General features: G+C 36.3%; 1 protein-coding gene across 1 annotated transcript; it reads right to left on the bottom strand.

Annotated features, from left to right (window-relative positions):
* Nucleotides 1-752: 752 nt before the first annotated feature.
* Nucleotides 753-19,832, bottom strand: hmgxb3 (HMG box domain containing 3). Its single transcript, XM_059522070.1, has 21 exons — nt 19,595-19,832; nt 18,316-18,440; nt 18,069-18,243; nt 16,592-17,011; nt 16,383-16,481; nt 15,651-15,782; nt 15,219-15,529; nt 14,396-14,499; nt 14,214-14,297; nt 14,020-14,111; nt 13,285-13,383; nt 13,038-13,184; nt 10,686-10,975; nt 10,474-10,601; nt 9,308-9,439; nt 9,039-9,223; nt 6,399-6,618; nt 6,095-6,228; nt 2,734-2,853; nt 2,442-2,651; nt 753-1,320 (listed from the first exon to the last, which is right to left on the bottom strand). The coding sequence occupies exons 2-21, from the start codon at nt 18,438-18,440 to the stop codon at nt 799-801; spliced, it is 3,729 nt and encodes a 1,242-aa protein (XP_059378053.1). The 5' UTR covers nt 19,595-19,832; the 3' UTR covers nt 753-798.
* Between the last annotated feature and the right edge of the window lie 108 nt (nt 19,833-19,940).

Raw genomic sequence — 19,940 nt, 5'->3', positions numbered from 1 at the left:
AGTTCAATTATGTGAGATTTAATCATTATAGGGAAGTCTTTTCTTAGTGTTTATCTGTGTTAATAGAGTCTTGAGTTCAGCACCTTAGACAGCTTCACATCTGTATATTTTAGTTTTGCTACTGAAAGCTACTAATAAACCATGGAAATGTCACGTGATCGTGTTTCTTATCAGTGAAAATGCAGTTTATTGGGAGCGACTGTGATGGCAGTCCATGTCAAACACAAACCTATGTTTGAGTTTGAGCACATGTCATGAACCAGATCTCTTAGAATAAACACTTCAAGTCAAAAAGATTTTCTATGCATGAAAAAGCCATCAAAATATGTAATTCAAATAAATACTGTCAGTTTCCCACCAGTAGCAGGTTGCTACTGTTTTTTTTGTGGGCAATAAAATGCTTCTTATTTACAATCATAAATATGTCAGATACAACATCAGACACACAAGGCAAGTTCTTTTTTTAAGAAACATGAATCTGCAGGCATCATTTACTCACTCTCATATCATTCCAAACCTTTAAACTGTACACAAAACTAGACGTTACATGTAAGTGAATGGGGATTTAAGCAGGCTTTAAAGCTCCAAAAAGCACAATACACTGATTTTTAGGACAAAATATAAGATTTATGTATTTGAAATGCACACACACATATATATATATATATATATATATATATATATATATATATATATATATATATATAAACAAAAATATAAAATAAAAAACGGAATCACACTCTGTCTTCCCAAGCACATTTTGTCTTTTTTGTTTTTAAAATGTTGAGTAAACCCGAGTCAGATGAGCATGACCTCCTCGAACACGACTCCATCTGAGTGTTTGTCCAGTCCTCCGTCTGCTGTTTCCTGCGGGTCCGAGTTGATCTGTGCGACTCCCAGCCTGTAGAGGGCGTCTCTGATCATCACCACCTCTCCTGGCTGACAGGTGCTCAGCGCCTCCGCGATCTGCTGGTTCACGATGTCCCTGCTGCTCAGGAAGTCCAGCAGGCGGTTATAGAGGTAGTAATACGCTGCGTTATCGAACGTGAGAGCTTTACGCCGAACTGCCGTCGCGCTGCTGTCGTTGATGCTGGTTTCACCCTCGGGGTCATCACAGATCTCTGCGACGGCGCCGGTGTACGGCTCCAGCTCTCTGCAGAGGCTGATGGCGTGGTGGGCGTCGTGGAGGGCGTTCGGTGCGTCGGGTCGCACGATCCAGCGAGAGGTGGATTTGGTGAGCGGGTGCAGATGAGGGTTGGACTCAGTCGCTGTCAGATCCAAACTGTACGGCTGGTCCTGAAGCTCCGAGCAGGAGACGTACTGAAAGAGGGGAGGAGACAGATGTGATTGACACATTCAACGGCCAATCAGGCGTTTTAAAATCTGTGCACATGTTCACTGCTCTGAGGTGTACAACTCAACAAAAACCTCTTTTTTGAAGGAAAGTTTGATCAGTTTGATTTTTTTATATACAGCACTTTTCACAGTGTTGAGTATGGCATCTCAAAGTAGCTTTTCAGAAATAAATGAACTTTAACCTTACAATCTTTTCATTTCCTGGAGTAGCCACTATAAATGTGTTGTACAGAAAGAGATTCTTAAAAATGTAGCTAAAAGCCTCACTAAAATGGCATTTTATTTGTATATTCGCAAGATTATTACAGGTAACTAAAACTAAAGCCGTAAAATAATACATTTAATAAATTAAACTTTAAAAGAAATTTAAAAAACCTTAACCTTATTTTATTTCATGTGGTTTACTAAGGGTCTGTCTACTCCTGTGGTTTCTTTTTTTTTTTTTAAAGGACAGGTTTAAAAAAACATGTTTTTAATTATATATTATGATGTTGAATATTATTGTCAAAATTATTTTATAATATAACTCATTTTTTAAATATATTATTATTAATTTTTAACAATAATTATTATTTTATAATTTAAAGTAAAGATTTATCTGCCTTTAATAATTAATTAAGTAATATTATATTTTTGTATAACTGAGATACTATTATAGCTTTTATTATAATTATTTTTCATTTTTTATATTTTCTGTTTTCATTTTAATTTTAAATGGTGTTTTTGTCATTTGTTTATGTTTTTGTCTTTAAACGTTTCAATATAATTTTTTATTTTATTTTTCGTTTAGATTTTTTATTACATGAAGTTAAACTAAATGAAAACAAGAAATGTTGTCTTGGCTAGTTGAAGTAGTAGAAGAATAATTTGTTCCTCAATATTTTTTATTTTATTTCAGTTAAGGTTCATTTTATTTCAAGTAAAGTTTTTAGTTTTAGTTTCTGTTCAGCAGTACTGAAAGAGTATGATAAGCTATGATTGCTTTGGAGCAATTTATAAGTGGACTTCTGTGAAATATGTAAATGCAACAGAAGCATTATAATTAACAATAAAATATTAATGATCTATTCTTGTCGATCTCTCACCTGTGGCGGTGTCGTAGGGTCAGAGAAACATCCCTGATTTTTCCCCCACATCTGTGAGGCCAGTTCAGGATATAATACATCAGTGCAGAGCGCCACCTTCTGGGCACAATCTGCCACATACACCGGCGGCCAAAACCTGGACGAAACCAGCAGGTCCAGATGATCTCGAGCGCTTTCTCTGCGGACGATGTACTTGGATCCGCACACCACCTGCAGAGATCAGACTCCCACATCAGCTCATCTGATCAAATCAAAGAATCCCCAGAGAGCTGAGCCTCAGTGAGTCTGGTACCTGATGAGGACACACTTTACTGACTCGGCCTGCCGTCAGGAGCGCGCCGGGCTGCTGTGCCGTCCACAGGCCGTTCTGTGAGTGTGAATACAACAAAGACACAGACGCCAGCAGCTCGTCCTGCCAAACGAGACCAGCGTGATTACTACAGTACAGGAATATTTAGAGTCATCTGACTTACTGTCTAGAAGTGGCATGTGAAAGGAGGAGAAAGGTGCTTTGTGTTACTGAATAACAAATATTAGTGATCGCTTTAACTGCAGCGACTCATAAAGATACTGGATGAGAACAAACTCTGAATAATGACACTCTGGTGCTCTGTACGGCTGTTCTGTAGATTTCATTACCTTAAATATAATCAACTTTAACTGAATGAAAATATCAAAAATGTAACTTATTTTATTTCAGCAAGTTGCCAAGGCAAAACTGAAATAAAAATGAACAGAAAAAAAGAATCACAAAATTAATTAAATTAAATTAAAAGAGATAATATAAACTAATTTTAAAAAAGTACCTCAGGGATACTAAAATAACTCTCCTTTAAATTAAACAGCATTTTATGTATATATTTATATATATATATTAGTGCAGTCAACGTTAACGCGTTAACGCATGCGATTAATTTTTGTCTGGTTTAACGTGTCAAAATATTTAACGCAATTAACACAGCATCCGTATTTTCTGCCATCCGTTGGCTAGCTTTACATTATATGATCACGCTCTTTTAATTTAAATGCTTTTAAACATTTCAAGCGCGGCAAGACAAAAGAGAATGCGCTGTCTGTGAATGCCCTTATGTGACACATACACACGTACACTACACATACACACACACACACACACAATGCATAGTCAGGGCGCCAGAATCCAGTTCTCTTAAGCGCTTGAACTAACAATAAACATCCCAAAGTGCCAGTTTTGTCGATTATCCTCATAAGAGCAATCTTAAATGATTTATATAGTCTAAAATGAACAAAAAGAGTTGTGAGAGATTGAGGCGAGATCCATAGACAGTATATAAACGGTGAGATCCGCGTGTCTGTCTGCTCTTAAAGGGACAGCAGCCAATAAAGCTTCCTGTCAGTAAAGTTAAAGAACAAAGGGAACAGAGAAAATGACTCGCTGCTCTTGACTAAATAACTTTTGTAGCTTTAATAAGGATTAACTATTTAATTTATAGTTTATACAGTGCAGACTGCATATAACTTTGATAACTTTATTACATTTCTGTATATTTCCTAACTGTTAAGACAGGAAGGGCAGGAGTAAACATGACATTTATTATGGGTTTATGTTAGCATTGTTTTAAGTTTACTTAAATTTAAAACTGTTATATTTTTGAAGCCTAATAATACAACCCAAATTCCGGAAAAGTTGGGACATTTTTTAAATTTGAATAAAATGAAAACTAAAAGACTTTCAAATCACATGAGCCAATATTTTATTCACAATAGAACATAGATAACATAGCAAATGTTTAAACTGAGAAAGTTTACAATTTTATGCACAAAATGAGCTCATTTCAATTTTGATTTCTGTTACAGGTCTCAAAATAGTTGGGACGGGGCATGTTTACCATGGTGTAGCATCTCCTTTTCTTTTCAAAACAGTTTGAAGACGTCTGGGCATTGAGGCTATGAGTTGCTGGAGTTTTGCTGTTGGAATTTGGTCCCATTCTTGCCTTATATAGATTTCCAGCTGCTGAAGAGTTCGTGGTCGTCTTTGACGTATTTTTCGTTTAATGATGCGCCAAATGTTCTCTACAGGTGAAAGATCTGGACTGCAGGCAGGCCAGGTTAGCACCCGGACTCTTCTACGACGAAGCCATGCTGTTGTTATAGCTGCAGTATGTGGTTTTGCATTGTCCTGCTGAAATAAACAAGGCCTTCCCTGAAATAGACGTTGTTTGGAGGGAAGCATATGTTGCTCTAAAACCTTTATATACCTTTCAGCGTTCACAGAGCCTTCCAAAACATGCAAGCTGCCCATACCGTATGCACTTATGCACCCCCATACCATCAGAGATGCTGGCTTTTGAACTGAACGCTGATAACATGCTGGAAGGTCTCCCTCCTCTTTAGCCCGGAGGACACGGCGTCCGTGATTTCCAACAAGAATGTCAAATTTGGACTCGTCTGACCATAAAACACTATTCCACTTTGAAATAGTCCGTTTTAAATGAGCCTTGGCCCACAGGACACGACGGCGCTTCTGGACCATGTTCACATATGGCTTCCTTTTTGCATGATAGAGCTTTAGTTGGCATCTGCTGATGGCACGGCGGATTGTGTTTACCGACAGTGGTTTCTGAAAGTATTCCTGGGCCCATTTAGTAATGTCATTGACACAATCATGCCGATGAGTGATGCAGTGTCGTCTGAGAGCCCGAAGACCACGGGCATCCAATAAAGGTCTCCGGCCTTGTCCCTTACGCACAGAGATTTCTCCAGTTTCTCTGAATCTTTTGATGATGTTATGCACTGTAGATGATGAGATTTGCAAAGCCTTTGCAATTTGACGTTGAGGAACATTGTTTTTAAAGTTTTCCACAATTTTTTTACGCAGTCTTTCACAGATTGGAGAGCCTCTGCCTCTCTTTACTTCTGAGAAACTCTGCTTCTCTAAGACAAAGCTTTTATAGCTAATCATGTTACAGACCTGATATCAATTAACTTAATTAATCACTAGATGTTCTCCCAGCTGAATCTTTTCAAAACTGCTTGCTTTTTTAGCCATTTGTTGCCCCCGTGCCAACTTTTTTGAGACCTGTAGCAGGCATTAAATTTTAAATGAGCTAATTAAGTGGATAAAAGTGTAAAATTTCTCAGTTTAAACATTTGCAACGTTATCTATGTTCTATTGTGAATAAAATATTGGCTCATGTGATTTGAAATTCCTTTAGTTTTCATTTTATTAAAATTTAAAAAACGTCCCAACTTTTCCGGAATTCGGGTTGTAAATGTAAAAAATAAAATAAATCAGTAGCTGTATTAATATCAGTAATACTGGCCTTCATTCATAAAAAGATGTCATTTAGACAAGTATTTAAAATATACTGTCTTTGTTGTTTCTACATTAATTTGATTAATTGTGAAATGATTACATAAAAAAATATATTAAAAACGTACAAAAACATTTCTTTTTTTATTGCGATTAATTGCGATTAATCACAGAAAAAATTTGTCTAGTTAAAGTTTTTAATCGATTGACAGCACTAATATATATATATATATATATATATACATATACATATATATATATATATATATATATAAATTCTGTTAATATTAGGTTATAGTATGTTCCCATTTAGATAGCTGAGTTAAGGTGTGTGTGTGTTTGTGTGTGTGTCACAGTGTACTTTATCAGCGTCTGCAGCAGCAGGAGTCCCACACTTCTCCAGAACGTCTCTGAGCTCTTGTTCACTGTGAACATCCATCTGATTTGGAATCAGACGACCCTCATGAATCAGACGCACCAGAACAGATGAGTCCCCTGAAACACACACACGTATTATATCATATTTGATATAATTTTAGATTTTTTTCTTTTACTTAAATATCTTTACTTTCTAAAAAAGTCGAAACAATTGGACGCTAGAAGGTTTGGATCAGGCTGATCCTTTAGAGGTCTTAGTTAAACACGTCACTCAGTCGTCTCAGTACCTCTGAGCTGCGTGTCAGACGTGACTTTGTCTTTCTCCGTGTTGATGACGGTGGTGTTTCTCATGAGAGGAGGGATGAACGGGGCGATGATAGAGGCGTCGAAGCGCGTGATGGGAAAGCTGGAGGGAAACGCTGCCTGTTCCAGCGCCTCGTTCTCCATCGTCAACCAAAACTCATCGACGTGAACCTCATCCGTCGCCTGGAAATCAGGCCATGTGAACTACAGAGAGAGAGAAGAACAGTCATTCATCTAAATGTCTTGAGTTACTGTGCTACAGCTGACCTAATATTTACTATTGTTTACACTACTCCGACGTTTTCCACATTCGAAAATGGAGACTTTTGAAAACACTGCTGACCCCGTTTTAGTTTAAAACTCTGGGGTTGCGTTTCTGTGTAAACGGACCGAATTGGAGACTTGTTTACTAGTGATGTCCGATTCGTGAACGAATCGTTCAATTTAACCGGCTCTTCTTAGTGAACCGGTTGAACCAGTTCACCAAATCGAACTGAATCGTTTGAAACGGTTCACGTCTCCAGTAAGCATTAATCCACAAATTACTTAAGATGTTAACTTTTTAACGTGACTGACACTCCCTCTGAGTCAGAATAAACCAATATCCCGGAGTAATTAATTTACTCAAACAGTACACTGACTGAACTGCTGTGAAGACCGAACTGAAGATGAACACCGAGCCGAGCCAGAAAACGAACGAACACGCCCACTGCTGGAGCAGTTCTCCTTCTCGAGTCAAGAACCGGTTGCATCGGTTTTCGGATCACCAGTACACTGAACTGAGAATCGTTTCTGTCGGACGCGTCCGATTCTAGAACCGATGAGCTGATTCTCGTTCTCGAGTCAAGAACCGGTTGCATCGGTTTTCGGATCACCAGTACACTGAACGAAAACCGTTTCTTTCGGACGCGTCCGATTTGAGAACCGATGAACTGATGCTACTGCGCATGCGTGTAAAGTATTTCGGAAAGTGTGATAAAAGATCTATATACATTTTTATTATTATTATTATTTTTAAGATGAATGTTTCTAATCTGTATATTGTAGATTATGTATAGGCCAGAGGGGGTTTCAGGGAAGTTGGACAATAATTAAGAACTCTAAAGACTCTATGTTTAATAGGAATACGGGATGATTTATGAAATATGTGTACTGTATTTATAGTTAATGATGACACATTCACAAATTGAGTTTGTAGTAAACAGAACATGAACCTTTTACAGTCTATGACATGAACACGAGTAGAGCAGCTGATTGGACTGAACTGCAGCACGTGCCGGTTTATAGTGATTCTCGTTCTCGAGTAGACTCGATTCTCGAGTCAAGAACCGGTTGCATCGGTTTTCGGATCATCAGTACACTGAACCAAAACCGTTTCTTTCGGACGTGTCCGTTTTGAGAACAGAGGAGCTGATGATACTGCGCATGTGTGATTCAGCGTGAAGCCGACTGACTCACAGCGCGTCTGAACCGAACTGATTCTTTTGGTATTTGATTCTGAACTGATTCTGTGCTAATGTTATGAGCGCGGGTAAACCGAGGGCTTGAATGAAGGGGCAATCTGGCGAAACGTAAGTTCATTTAATAACAAATACATCGCAATGGTTTATGTATAGTGGTTTCTGCGCTGATGACACCTAATTTATTTACTTTATATCTTCAAGATTTAAATCCTCATATGCACATTATTGCTGTTACTGTATTTGGGTGCGTTGTTGCAAAACTTAATTGTAAACTTTTCATGATTATGAGGTTTTTAACTGACTAAAGTTATGTATGATTACTGACTTTATATATTTGAATGTTTGATAGATGTGACGCCATTACGTCATCGCCAATGACGTCATTACGTTGAGCGTAAAAGAACCGGTGAACCGGTTTTTTCAACCGGTTTATTGAATCGAACCGTCCGAAAGAACCGGTTCGCGGAAAAGAGTCGAACTTCCCATCACTATTGTTTACACTTTTACGCGCATGCCCAGTGTGCATGAATGGTCACGTGACACACGTTTTCTGCTATGTAGTGTAGACTGAGATCGTTTCTGAAACGCAGCTAAAACGCCAGTGTAAACGCAGATTGTTTTAATTCTAAAACGCCGTTTTAAAACGAAAACGCACTAGTGTAAACGGGGCCTGAGGAACTACATTGCTTGGTGGAAGGATACGGTTTTTATTAATATCATTACACTTTATTTGCGGTTTTATTTCGTGAAACCTTACCACGTATGTGGAATAACCGTTTTATAAAAACAATAAGCCCCAAGAAGCCATGGTTTACAGTGATTTTATAACAGCTAAGGGCTTCGCTTCCTGTCGCACCTTAGCTGTTATAAATTCACTGTAAATCATGGCTTTTTGGGGCTTATTGCTATATTTTACTTTTTTAAATATATAATAATTGTAGTATTTCAGCATATTTCATTTACTGTAGTTACCAACAAGCGACTTAAGTTTTTCATCAACCATTTATATATTAATTGAAATTTACATTTCAATAAGTAATATTCTTTATATGTAATTTTATTTCAGTTAACCTATACTTTATTTCAAGTAATGAATTTTTTTTTTTAGGGTTCTGATACTATAATAGTGTCTTATTAATACTTATATAAGATTGGCGTTACCTCCACGTTTTTGAGCAGTAGCACGTTGCTGGAGTTGCGTTGTGCGATCTCCAGTTTGGGAGCGATGCCACACACGCCACAGATCATGTCGTTATAGTCTCGAACCGTCAGACACTCAAACGCCCAGTAACCGCTGCAGAACAGGTCCTGAACACGCGACAGCTGATCCGAGCTCAGCGTGCAGTCTGAGACACACACAGAGACACGGTAACCTCACGCACACACACACGCTCAGCAGATGAGAGATGAGGATAATGAGGAAGAAGCACCTGTGAGCGTCAGTGAGTGTTTGATTATACTGAGAGCAGCGTGTGCGGGTTCATCGCCCAGTCTGATCTGATGTCTCATCTTAAAGAACAGATCCAGTGTCACCAGCAGCTTATTACCCACGTTAAACAGACCTGAGAGAAACAAACACACTGAAACATGAACTGCAGTAATACACATCAACATGGTGCATTATCAGTGCTGGATTTTAGCACTGAAATGAGATTAGTTTGCTTGTTTTTTTTGTTTTGTTTTTCTGGTGAATTTGTTGTGATTTTAAATTTTTTGTATTTTCTGTTTTCGTTTTAATTTGACTTTTTGTTGTTTTATCATTTTTATTTGTTTTTTTTTTTATGTCATTTTAATTTTAGTTAAAGGTTAGTAGTTTTTGTTGTGTGTTTTTAATGGTTTTTATTTTGTTTGTTTTATTATTTTTTATATTTTGTTTTGAGTGCATTTTTATTTTCATGTTTTCAGTTTTTTTTTTTTTTCTTTGTTGTGTTTTTGGCATTTAAAATATTTTCTTTTAAATATGGCTATATATTTGTTTATTTTAATTTTAATTTCAGCTAAAGTTTTAGTAATTTCGTTGTGTTTTTATAATTTTTATTATTATTATTTTATATATGTCTATGGATAAAATTGTATTCATTTTTTTATATACGTTACAGTTATCTTTCAGTAACATCAAGTTAAATGAAATGAAATGAAAAATGCTGCCATAAAAATAAAATAAGTTATTTATTCGTTTTTTTATTTATATATTTACTCAGTTTATATTATTTAACATTCAGTCATATTTATTTACTAGTTTTAGTCATTTTGTTATATGCTTTTTGTCATTTATATTATTATTGGTAGTATTTTTGTTACTATTATTATTTTAAATACATCTATAGAATTTTTTATAACAGTTATATTTTTTATAATTTTGTACTTCAAGTTAAACTAAACTTAAAAATGTTGCCTGGGCAAATAATTGAAATTAAATAAGTTTAAGCTTTGTTTGTTTTTTTACTTTTACATTTATATAAAAGCATTTGAAGAAATTATACACAAAGTATATTTAACATCTGATTTAATGACAAATGAACATATTTTAGTGTGTGTGTGTGTGTGTGTGTGTGTGTGTGTGTGTGTGTGTGTGTGTGTGTGTGTGTGTGTTTACCCGGGTGCAGGTCTGTGAAACTGTGTATGGCCAGACACTGGAGATTCGTACAGACTTTCAGCTGTAGAGTGACGAGACGAATCAAGCACTCCGTCAACAACCAGCATTCCTCCAACCCCGCAAGCGAACTATAAAATACAAAACAGCACATACAACATGTAAATCTCCATCTGAGAAGATGTGAGTTTCGTCTGATTCATCTGCTCTCTCACCTCTGGTCTCCTTTGAGCAGCGGGTCCTGACACAGACTGCAGTGTGTGGCCGCCGGCTCGAAGAAGTTTGGCCATCCACTGCTGTCCTCGCTGTGCTTCTGCTGGCCGTTGAGCTGCTGTATGAGGCTGAAGACGTCCTGCAGCTCGCTCTCGCTCTCGCTCTCGGGGAACTGCAGACAGGAGCGCAGCAGACTGACGGTGGAGTGACGCTGCTGCTCTTTCTGAGCGCTGCTCAGAGGCTGAGACGCATCCAACAGAAGCGCAGAAGCACACACATCCTCAGCGGACGGCTGGAGAAAACACACACACACACACACACACACAACCAGAGGAAACACAATTTCAGTTCAGCTTAAACAAATAATAACAATGCAAAACTCCCAATGAGACTAGAGCTGAATCCAGTTATTATAATTAAAGCTAAAACCATTATAAAATATGGTCATAAAACCATTGCATTATTAGAAATCAAATTATCTGGAATAAAATTAAATTAAACTTATTTTATTTCAGTTGGTTTCCAATATTTTTACTTTTGTTTAGTGACAAACTGACATTAAAAATGTAAAAAAAAACTATAGTTCAGTTAGTTCAAGGCAACATTGTCCATTTTGTTTAGGCTCTCTTAATTTAAAACTGTTAGTAAAAACTACATGGATATATTAAAAGAAAAAACATTACTATAAAATCACAAAAAAAAAAAAAAATTGCTTAAACTTCAAATAAAATAAATGTACACTGAAATAACAAAAAATATAAAAAATATTTCATTTCGATTATTTGCTAAAATATTAAAAACTGCATAGACATATGTAAAAATAAACTAATAAAATACAAATGACAAATACACCACAAAATTACAAAATACAAAAAATGACCAAAATGAAAATTATATATATATATACAATATATACAAAATTGGGTAGCACTTTATTTTACAGTCCTGTTCCTCATGTATATACTATGTTCTTATTATAGTAATTACAATAACTATGTAATAACTAGGTAAATAACTAACCCTGAACCTACCCCTAAACCTAACCTTACCCCATGTAGTTTCCTTGTATTACTAGAACCTTCTTAGATAAATACACTAGGGATGTCCAGATCCGATCACGTGATCGGAAATCGGGCCCGATCGCGTGGTTTCAGACTCGATCGGAATCGGACGTTACCTCCCGATCAGGACTCGGATATATATATATTCTCATTAATTTTTAACACTCCACACAGAAACAGCAACGCGTGCGGCATGACATCACTTTGATTTCAAGAGCTGGTGTGAATAAATATAGATTCAAACTCAAAGAGACATGATAGTTTGCGCATGACCTGATATTTCATTCGGACCCAGGATACAGCGAGATGAACATCACAGAGCGCTAAACTCTCATGCAGTGTGTGTTTCATTCATACTCGAAGCCGGAGCGCGCTCTCGCGCTGATATCAGGATATTCCTAATATGGACAAAAGCGTCCAGCTGTGCTGTGGTGCGCACAGGAAAACAGAAACTTATGCAAACACGAAGACATTAATATACGATCACGACAATAAATTGTTCTTCAAGTCATCTCCAGCAGGTGATAAATAAAGTATGAACAATGCAGTGCTGATTGACATAGTATTTATTACAGTATAGAAACTATTCTGCATTATTATGTGATAAACAGTGTTTGTAGTATATAAATAAATCATTATTGTTTGTTATTCTCCAGCATTTATAGATTTCTAAGCCAATTAAAAGCTAGAAATTAGAGAAAAAATAAAGTTGCCTATACTACCAGTCAGAAGTTTTTGAACAGTAAGCTTGTTAGGGTTGTTTTTTTTTTTTTTTTTTTAAGAAGTCCCTTCTATTCACCAAGCCTGCATTTATTTGATCCAAAGTACAGCAAAACAGTAAGATTTTGAAATATTTTTACTAGCCTATTTAAAATAGCTGCTTTATATTTGAATATATTTCAAAATGTAATTTATTGAAGATCCTGGATCTGTTTTTTCGCTCTTCTTGATTCTTTTTTTATGTATTATAGAAGTATCGGATCGGGACTCGGTATCGGCAGATACTCAAAATCAAATGACTCGGACTCGAGGACAAAAAAACCTGATCGGGACATCCCTAAAATACACTGTAAGTACACTATAAGTACATGTTAGTACACGTACCACAAAATTACTAAAACTTTTATCAAAATGAAAATCTAAAAATAAAAACTAATTAAAAATACTAAAGCAAACAATAATAGTCTATTGATGACACTAAAATGACAGTATTCAGGTGGGATTTCTGAAGCTGATTTGAGTCAGTTTTGGTTTAAGTCGAGTGTCGGCTGTGCAGTGAGTGCTGGAACTAACTGTGAGTTTGTTCTTCTTGGTGGGTTTGTTGGCGAGTTCACAGCCGCAGGTCGGACAGCGTTGAGGTTTGTGTCTGTTCTTATAGACGTAATCACACGCGGGATTCTTACATCGACCACGACCTCTCGCTGTAGACAAACCCAGAGCCTGAGGAACAGAAAACACACTCAATCCTGATCCTGTACATATAGAGACAGACAAACACAAATCTGCTCAAACGTTTGCTGTCTCAGCAGTGAGCACTCACTAGGGAGGATCCAGCTGTTTTCTTGAAGGGCAGCATGGAGAGGATCTTGACGCCGTTGTCTGTGATGATGTACTGGTTACTGCTGACTGTGATGGGCTTCTGAAATCACAGTTAAACAGCTTTTACCATGTTTCACACACACCAGCCTCAAATTATTCTTATAATCATCACCTCAGATTATTATTAGTATTACTATCTCCGATTATTTTAATCATTATTATTATTGTCAATTATCTTTAGATTATTTTTGTTGTTGTTGTTGTTTTTATTAATTTATTATTGTTGTTTTTATTACTTTATTATAACAGATTATTACTGTAATTATTATTTTTTTTTATTATTATTATTATCATTATTGTGACAGTTATTTTTATTTTTAAAATATTTTTCTTCTTGTTGTTGTTATTATTATTGTTATACTTATTACTTTATTATTCCCTCAAATAATTTTTTACTCTTCTCTGATTATTATTATTATTATTATGTATTATTACTATTGTTATTTTTATTGTTCTCTCTGATTATTGAATTGTTCACTTTCAGATTATTTTTCTTCTTGTTGTTTTTAATCACTTTTTTTTATTTTAGCAGATTAATTTTGTACTCTTCTCTCAGATTATTATAATTATTATATTTATTATTATCATCATTATTATGTATTATTCAATATATCATTGCTACTATTATTATTATTAGCACCTTTATTCTCTCAGGGTGAAATGAGGGTGAAGTCACCTGTTGTAAGGCACTGGGTGTGATCATGTGACCCAGCTGTTTGAGGGTGCTGGGTTTCAGTCCAGCGATCTGTTCAGTAGCTGATGGTTTCACTGGAAACAATAACACAACACATTTCACCTCGAGAGTCAACAGTTAATCTGAAGCCTGATGCATTTAAACACAAGAATAACAGATCATTAGATGTTTCTCACCAGCTTTGATGACAGTAGCGTCTGATTTGACTTTCTCAGGAGGAACCGTGATCCACTGCACAACTGCAGACTGAGCAGCCGCATCTGTCAACATCAGACGCATTTCATTTACATTCGCACTTTCTGCACATGTGCATGGGTTCAGGGACTGGTTTAGTGTTTTTAAATAAAGCTTGACTCACTATTATGTGCTGGAGCTGGAAGAATAGCTCGTATCCGGCGTTTCTGTAAAGCACTGCTGGCTTTTTCTCTTGTGACAACCTGAATTTGACCAGCACCCAATGATCTGAAACGAGCAAAACACACAGCCAAAAGAAGAAGATTATGACAACAAAATATTCGTTACTCTATGCATATTGTGCAGTACACACTGTGTGCCGTCCACTAATAAAAAAATTACTATGTGAAACAGTACAAAGTGTGCAATAATAGACATCTCATACAGCAATACAGGCTACACTTTAGTCACATGATCTCATTACGCTGCATATTTAATTCAGCAAGTGCCACCAGTTTATCATTTTTTCACTTTTTTGATTTTTTACCCAATTTTGTGTTAAAAAAAATTCTAGTTGTAGGAAATTTTTGCCGTCGGATCAACTATTAAAAATAATTTTCAGTAATTGAAAGCTGAAATCAAATCAAATATAAATATTAGATTTAAAAAAAATACAAATAAAAACTTGCTAAAATAAATACGTACTAAAATGACTAAGACTGAAATTAATTAAAAGCTAAAGAAAATAATTTTTAAAATGTAAAAAGAAATGAAAGGACCAAAAAAATACTAAACCTTCAAGTAAAATGAAAACTAGACATTTAGAAATAACAATAAATACCATAATTGTATATAAATAATACGACAAATGGACGGTCGAGTCAGTGCATTGCATTGTGGGACACTATAGAAAGTCATCCAGGTATTACAAGCATAACAGAGAATAATGTTCACAGTATGCATACTACAGAAAGACATTGGCGTATGCATACTGTTGTGTTTCTTACAGCACAGCTGTGCATTCGGCGCTCTGCGCTCCAGCAGATGTTTTGACAGCAGCTCCATCAGGTGTTTGTTGGGCTGACGCTGCATTCACCCGCTCTCTCTTTCTACGGGCCGCCCTGCGAGCAGCCGCAGTCCCGCCGTCCGGAGCTTTATCTGAAGAGGGTTTCTGAGGAATAACAGAAGCGCTTGTCTGCTCTTCTGTCCGTTCTGTGTCTTTTGATGACGTCTCATTAGGGTCTGACGGATGAGGCTTGGAGTCGACACACTGTTTTCCTGAAGACGGGTCAGAGCTTTTGACCGAGCTTCTCTTACCCTGTAACAGACAGAAATATAGTTTGTTTTATATTAATATATTTTTAGGATTATAATCAGGAATGCAAATTTAAAAGCCACATTTTCAGTTCAGGAAGCATAGCACAGGTTTGAGGACTCACAGGTGCCACCCATTTCCCCCCGAGGTGTTGTCCGCAGTCAGGGCACTGGGGCGGTTTGTGACGGGTGACGTATGAAAACACACACCCGGGTGTGGTGCAGCTGCCCCGTCCTCGCCGTGTGTATTTGATGGACTGAAAACAGAACAGATGTGTGAGTTACACATATCTGATGCATTATTTGAACAGAAACCTGTACTTATTATAGTTAACTATAACTATCCCTAAAAGTATTAATAAAAAATAAAAAAATTTAAATACTTGATTTTTTTTTTTTTTAACAAAATAAAAAAATCTCTCTATTTTTTGTTGTTGTTGTTGATTTCTCAATTTAATTTAGTTTAACATGATGTCAATTAAATACATTTTTTAAAATAATAATAATAATAATGACAAAACCAAACAACAAAATTAATAAAACTTTAACTAAAATAATTTAGACTTTTTTTTTTTTTTTAAACTAATAATAATTAATAGAAACTATAATAGTAATTAATTGAGACTAAAATAACACTGGTGCAATGTTTTATTTTATTATTTTTTTTAAGTCACTGTGCTGATAAAGTTTGCCTGGTTCATGCTTTCAAAGAAACTACATAAATAATCTCCCGTCTTTTCACTATTTTGGAAAACAGTTTCATCTAAGTTAGTAGGTTGTGGTCAGAAGGAAATGACTCTCATTACGTACAAATATCTGTACATGCTGTTTATGTCTTTCACAGATGATTTACTGACCAGTTTAAATGAGGGTTTGGGTTCTGGTTTCACACTGCTCACTAATGGAAACATCATTATCGGACTTGCTGTGTTAATCACTTTATTTTCCAAGACACCCTGAAAAACACAAAACATACAGTAAATATGAATCACTCATTTACCATTTCTAAAAACCTGTACATTTATTCACTCACTTCATGTTTTAATGTGGATGATTGACAGCTCACCTGATTGGGTATTATAGCGACTAGATGAGTGGCATCTGCTTTGATCTGCGGCATCAAAGCCCCGCCCTCCATTCCACTCTCTATCGCCATGCCAACGTCACCATACGACACCCGAGACTCCTCCCTCTTCACAAGCAGAGCTGGTAGTGTTTCAGTGGCGCTCTGGGTCGGTGCGTCCTCACTGAGCGCCTCGATGGCAATGCACTGCTCCGTCAGCTCCACCTCACTGCCCAGAGTCATGGGGGACACCAGCGTCTCCGGGGCCCGAGGGGCTCCATCCACCAGCGCCTCCGGCTCGCCGTCTCCCTCCACCTGTTCAGCTCCCGCTGAACTCTTGGGCAGAAGCACGTAATTGGCCCTCGGGAGGATCTTGCGGAAACCTGGTACGTCCTGAGAGGACGCAGCTGCTGATTGGCTGCTCTGTGAAAAGAGATGCAAGATTGACAGTCATGAGACATTAGGAGGTGCTTTACTGCACCGAAAATAATGCAACATTTGCCTCATTTTCTTTCAACTAAACATAATATTTCAAAGGGAAATAGACATGTTGTTTACAGTTTTGTGAGGATTAAACTATACAGTCGAAAATAAATTTTTTGATCATATATTACAAAAATATATACACTAATATATGTAATATTGATTCATTTAATAAAATTGATAATTTATATACTATTTGTTTTTGTTAATATTTTCAATTAGATTTTATTTTATATATATTTCCTGTTTTCACTTTTATTTTAAAATGTTCAGCAATTAGCTGAAATATTGTGAGCTCAAGTTTCTTTCTTTTTTTCTTTCTTTAATATTTTATCTCAGTTAATGTTTATTTAAAGTAAGAATAATGTTTTTTATGGTTGTAGTTTTGGTCAACTATAATAACACAGATAATAATAATAATAATTATTATTATTACATAACATTTTTAAATATTTTAAAATATATTATTATTGTAATAAAAATAGTATTTAAGAAAAATAATATAAGAAAGTTTTACTGTACAGGGCTGTAAATTTACATTAGTAATATTTCTGGTTGTCTTTATTTCTTCATTATCAAATGTTAAACCATCGATCTTTTTATTTTGTGACCATAAAGCTTTGTGTGTGTGTGTGTGTGTGTGTGTGTGTGTGTGTGTGTGTGTGTGGATAGCAGCCAGTTTATAAGCACTTCTCATCACTAATTTGGGAAGAAAAACAAACAGTGCCATGCTTCACTCTGAAATCGTATTTATTTAATTAAACACAGCCGTTGAACACTAATAATCCCACTAAGCCAGATCACAATTTCGGTTTTATTACAATTAATCGCACAGACCTACCATATACTTTTCATAACTTTCAAAATGTAAACAGTTTTGATGAATAAAATCAAAAGTTGTCTTCTAATCCATAAGAATTTTTCATGTCAATTCAGGAAAATGCATCTCCACAAGTACATGGAGCTCCATATTTAGTTCCTCAGTGAACAGGCTCACCGGGTCGATGCCGTCTTTCTCCATGCGCGCTCTCTCCAGGTAATAACCTCGATCCGCCACGTTCAGCCTCTTCCAGCTGTCGCTGATGCATTTGTTGATCTCAGACTGTGGCAGGTCCGGGTGCTCCTGCTGGACGCTCTGATGTACGTCAAAGTAATACAGCAGATACGCTGACCTGAGACAGCAGACAATACACATATTAATACACATCACCTGCCTGTGTGTTCATGTTTCAGGGAAGATCTACCTGGGCTTCTTGGGTTTGTCTGCGCTCTCCACGCTGCCTTTGCTCTTGCGTTTCTTCTTGGGTGAAGGAAGTTCCAGAAGCGTGTAGCAGCTCTCCACCTCCATCTCTCCATAGATGGCCTCCATCTGTGAAGAAACAGAGGAAGAGAATCAGTGAGCCTGGATTGAGGATAGAGCCCTTACTATGATGCATTACCAATAAAATTAGAGAGGCATCATTCAACATCGCTCGGGTTAAAAACGGGCGATTAAGGATTTGGAAATACTTTTTTAATGAGAGAAAATAGAGAATTGCTTTTTCATAAGTACAAAAATTATAATGAATGCAATGTGTTATGTCAGTGATGCTGAATTTTAAATATGAAATTTTATAAATCGAAAATTCAGTAACACTGTACAATACGGTTCCATTAGTTAATTAACATGAACAAATAATGAACAATACATTTATTACACTATTGATTAATCTTTGTTAAGGTTAATTAATGAAAATACAGTCAATCATTGTTTGTTCGTATTAATTCACAGTGCATTAACTAATGATAACAAGCACAAGTTTTGATTTTAATAACGCGTCAACAAATATTGATATTAACTTTAACTAAGGTTTATAATTGATGTAGAAGTATTGTGCATTTGTAGTTCATGGTAACTAATGTTAACTAATGCATCTTGCTATATCCACAAATGTAAATGGGCACCACAAAAAAAAATAAAAAATACTTTTGAACTTTTTTTTGCTTAACAGCAAAAAGAAACAACAAAGCAGCAAAAATGACTGTAAATTACTGCAAAGCCATTATTAAATTATTATTAAATTAAATAATATATATTTGCAAATCTATTTTTCTCTATTTAATTTTGTTAAGAAATATCGATGTGGATCTGCTCTTGGCATGATTCGTTACGTTACTCACATGATACTAATGTACTTCAGGGAACTACTGTACAAACACAAAACATGGTAACGTTACTACTTTATAAACAAGGTAATATTTGTTATTATTAGTTAACATTGTGCTGCTGGAGCAGATGCAGGTAAACAACAGCAACATTATTTGGACCGCATCACGTGACACTCCATAACCGCCTTCACACACACAAATATACACATATATATGACTTCAACTGCAGCTTATGTACATAAACGCGTGGTTTAAGAGGTAAAAGCAGGTGTCGGAGTGTTAGCGGGCTCGTCCGAGTGTGTTTTATTCGCTCATTGTTGAGCGCTGATACTGACTGTCCGCGGCCAATGAGCGCGGCTCTTATTGAAGCCTTACCTGAGCGAGCGCGGGATCGGTCCAAACCTGGGCGAATCTCTCCTCACACCGGCGCTAAAGCCGCGGGACCGGCGCTCCGGATCATGTGTGTATGCGGCGTGAGGGCTCAGTCGCTGTTTTAGCGTGTGTTTCCTGCAGTATACTGCTGTAAAATGGCGGAGGAGCGATCAGATGAACGACCGGAGGCCCAATGAGAGTTTGCTCTGCAGCGGCTGCGACTAAATAGTACGACTTTTATTTTCATTTATTTATTTTTACACGAATTTGTTTTATTTTATATGTAGTTAAAGCCATGTAGTGACACATATTTGTTAATAACTTTCCCAGGATAAATATAACTGTCCTT

The sequence above is a fragment of the Carassius carassius genome, chromosome 33 (genome assembly GCF_963082965.1).
Source record: "Carassius carassius chromosome 33, fCarCar2.1, whole genome shotgun sequence".
Lineage (NCBI taxonomy): Eukaryota > Metazoa > Chordata > Actinopteri > Cypriniformes > Cyprinidae > Carassius > Carassius carassius.
This window is presented reverse-complemented; position numbering and strand designations above follow the sequence as displayed.

Coding starts and splice junctions, on each gene's coding strand:
- hmgxb3 (XM_059522070.1), bottom strand. CDS start 18,440: ATGGAGGCCATCTATGGAGAGATGGAGGTGGAGAGCTGCTACACGCTT. Junction 18,244..18,315: donor GACAAACCCAAGAAGCCCAG/GTAGATCTTCCC, acceptor CTGCTGTCTCAG/GTCAGCGTATCTGCTGTATT. Junction 2,854..6,094: donor CTGCTGCAGACGCTGATAAA/GTACACTGTGAC, acceptor CTCGTTTGGCAG/GACGAGCTGCTGGCGTCTGT.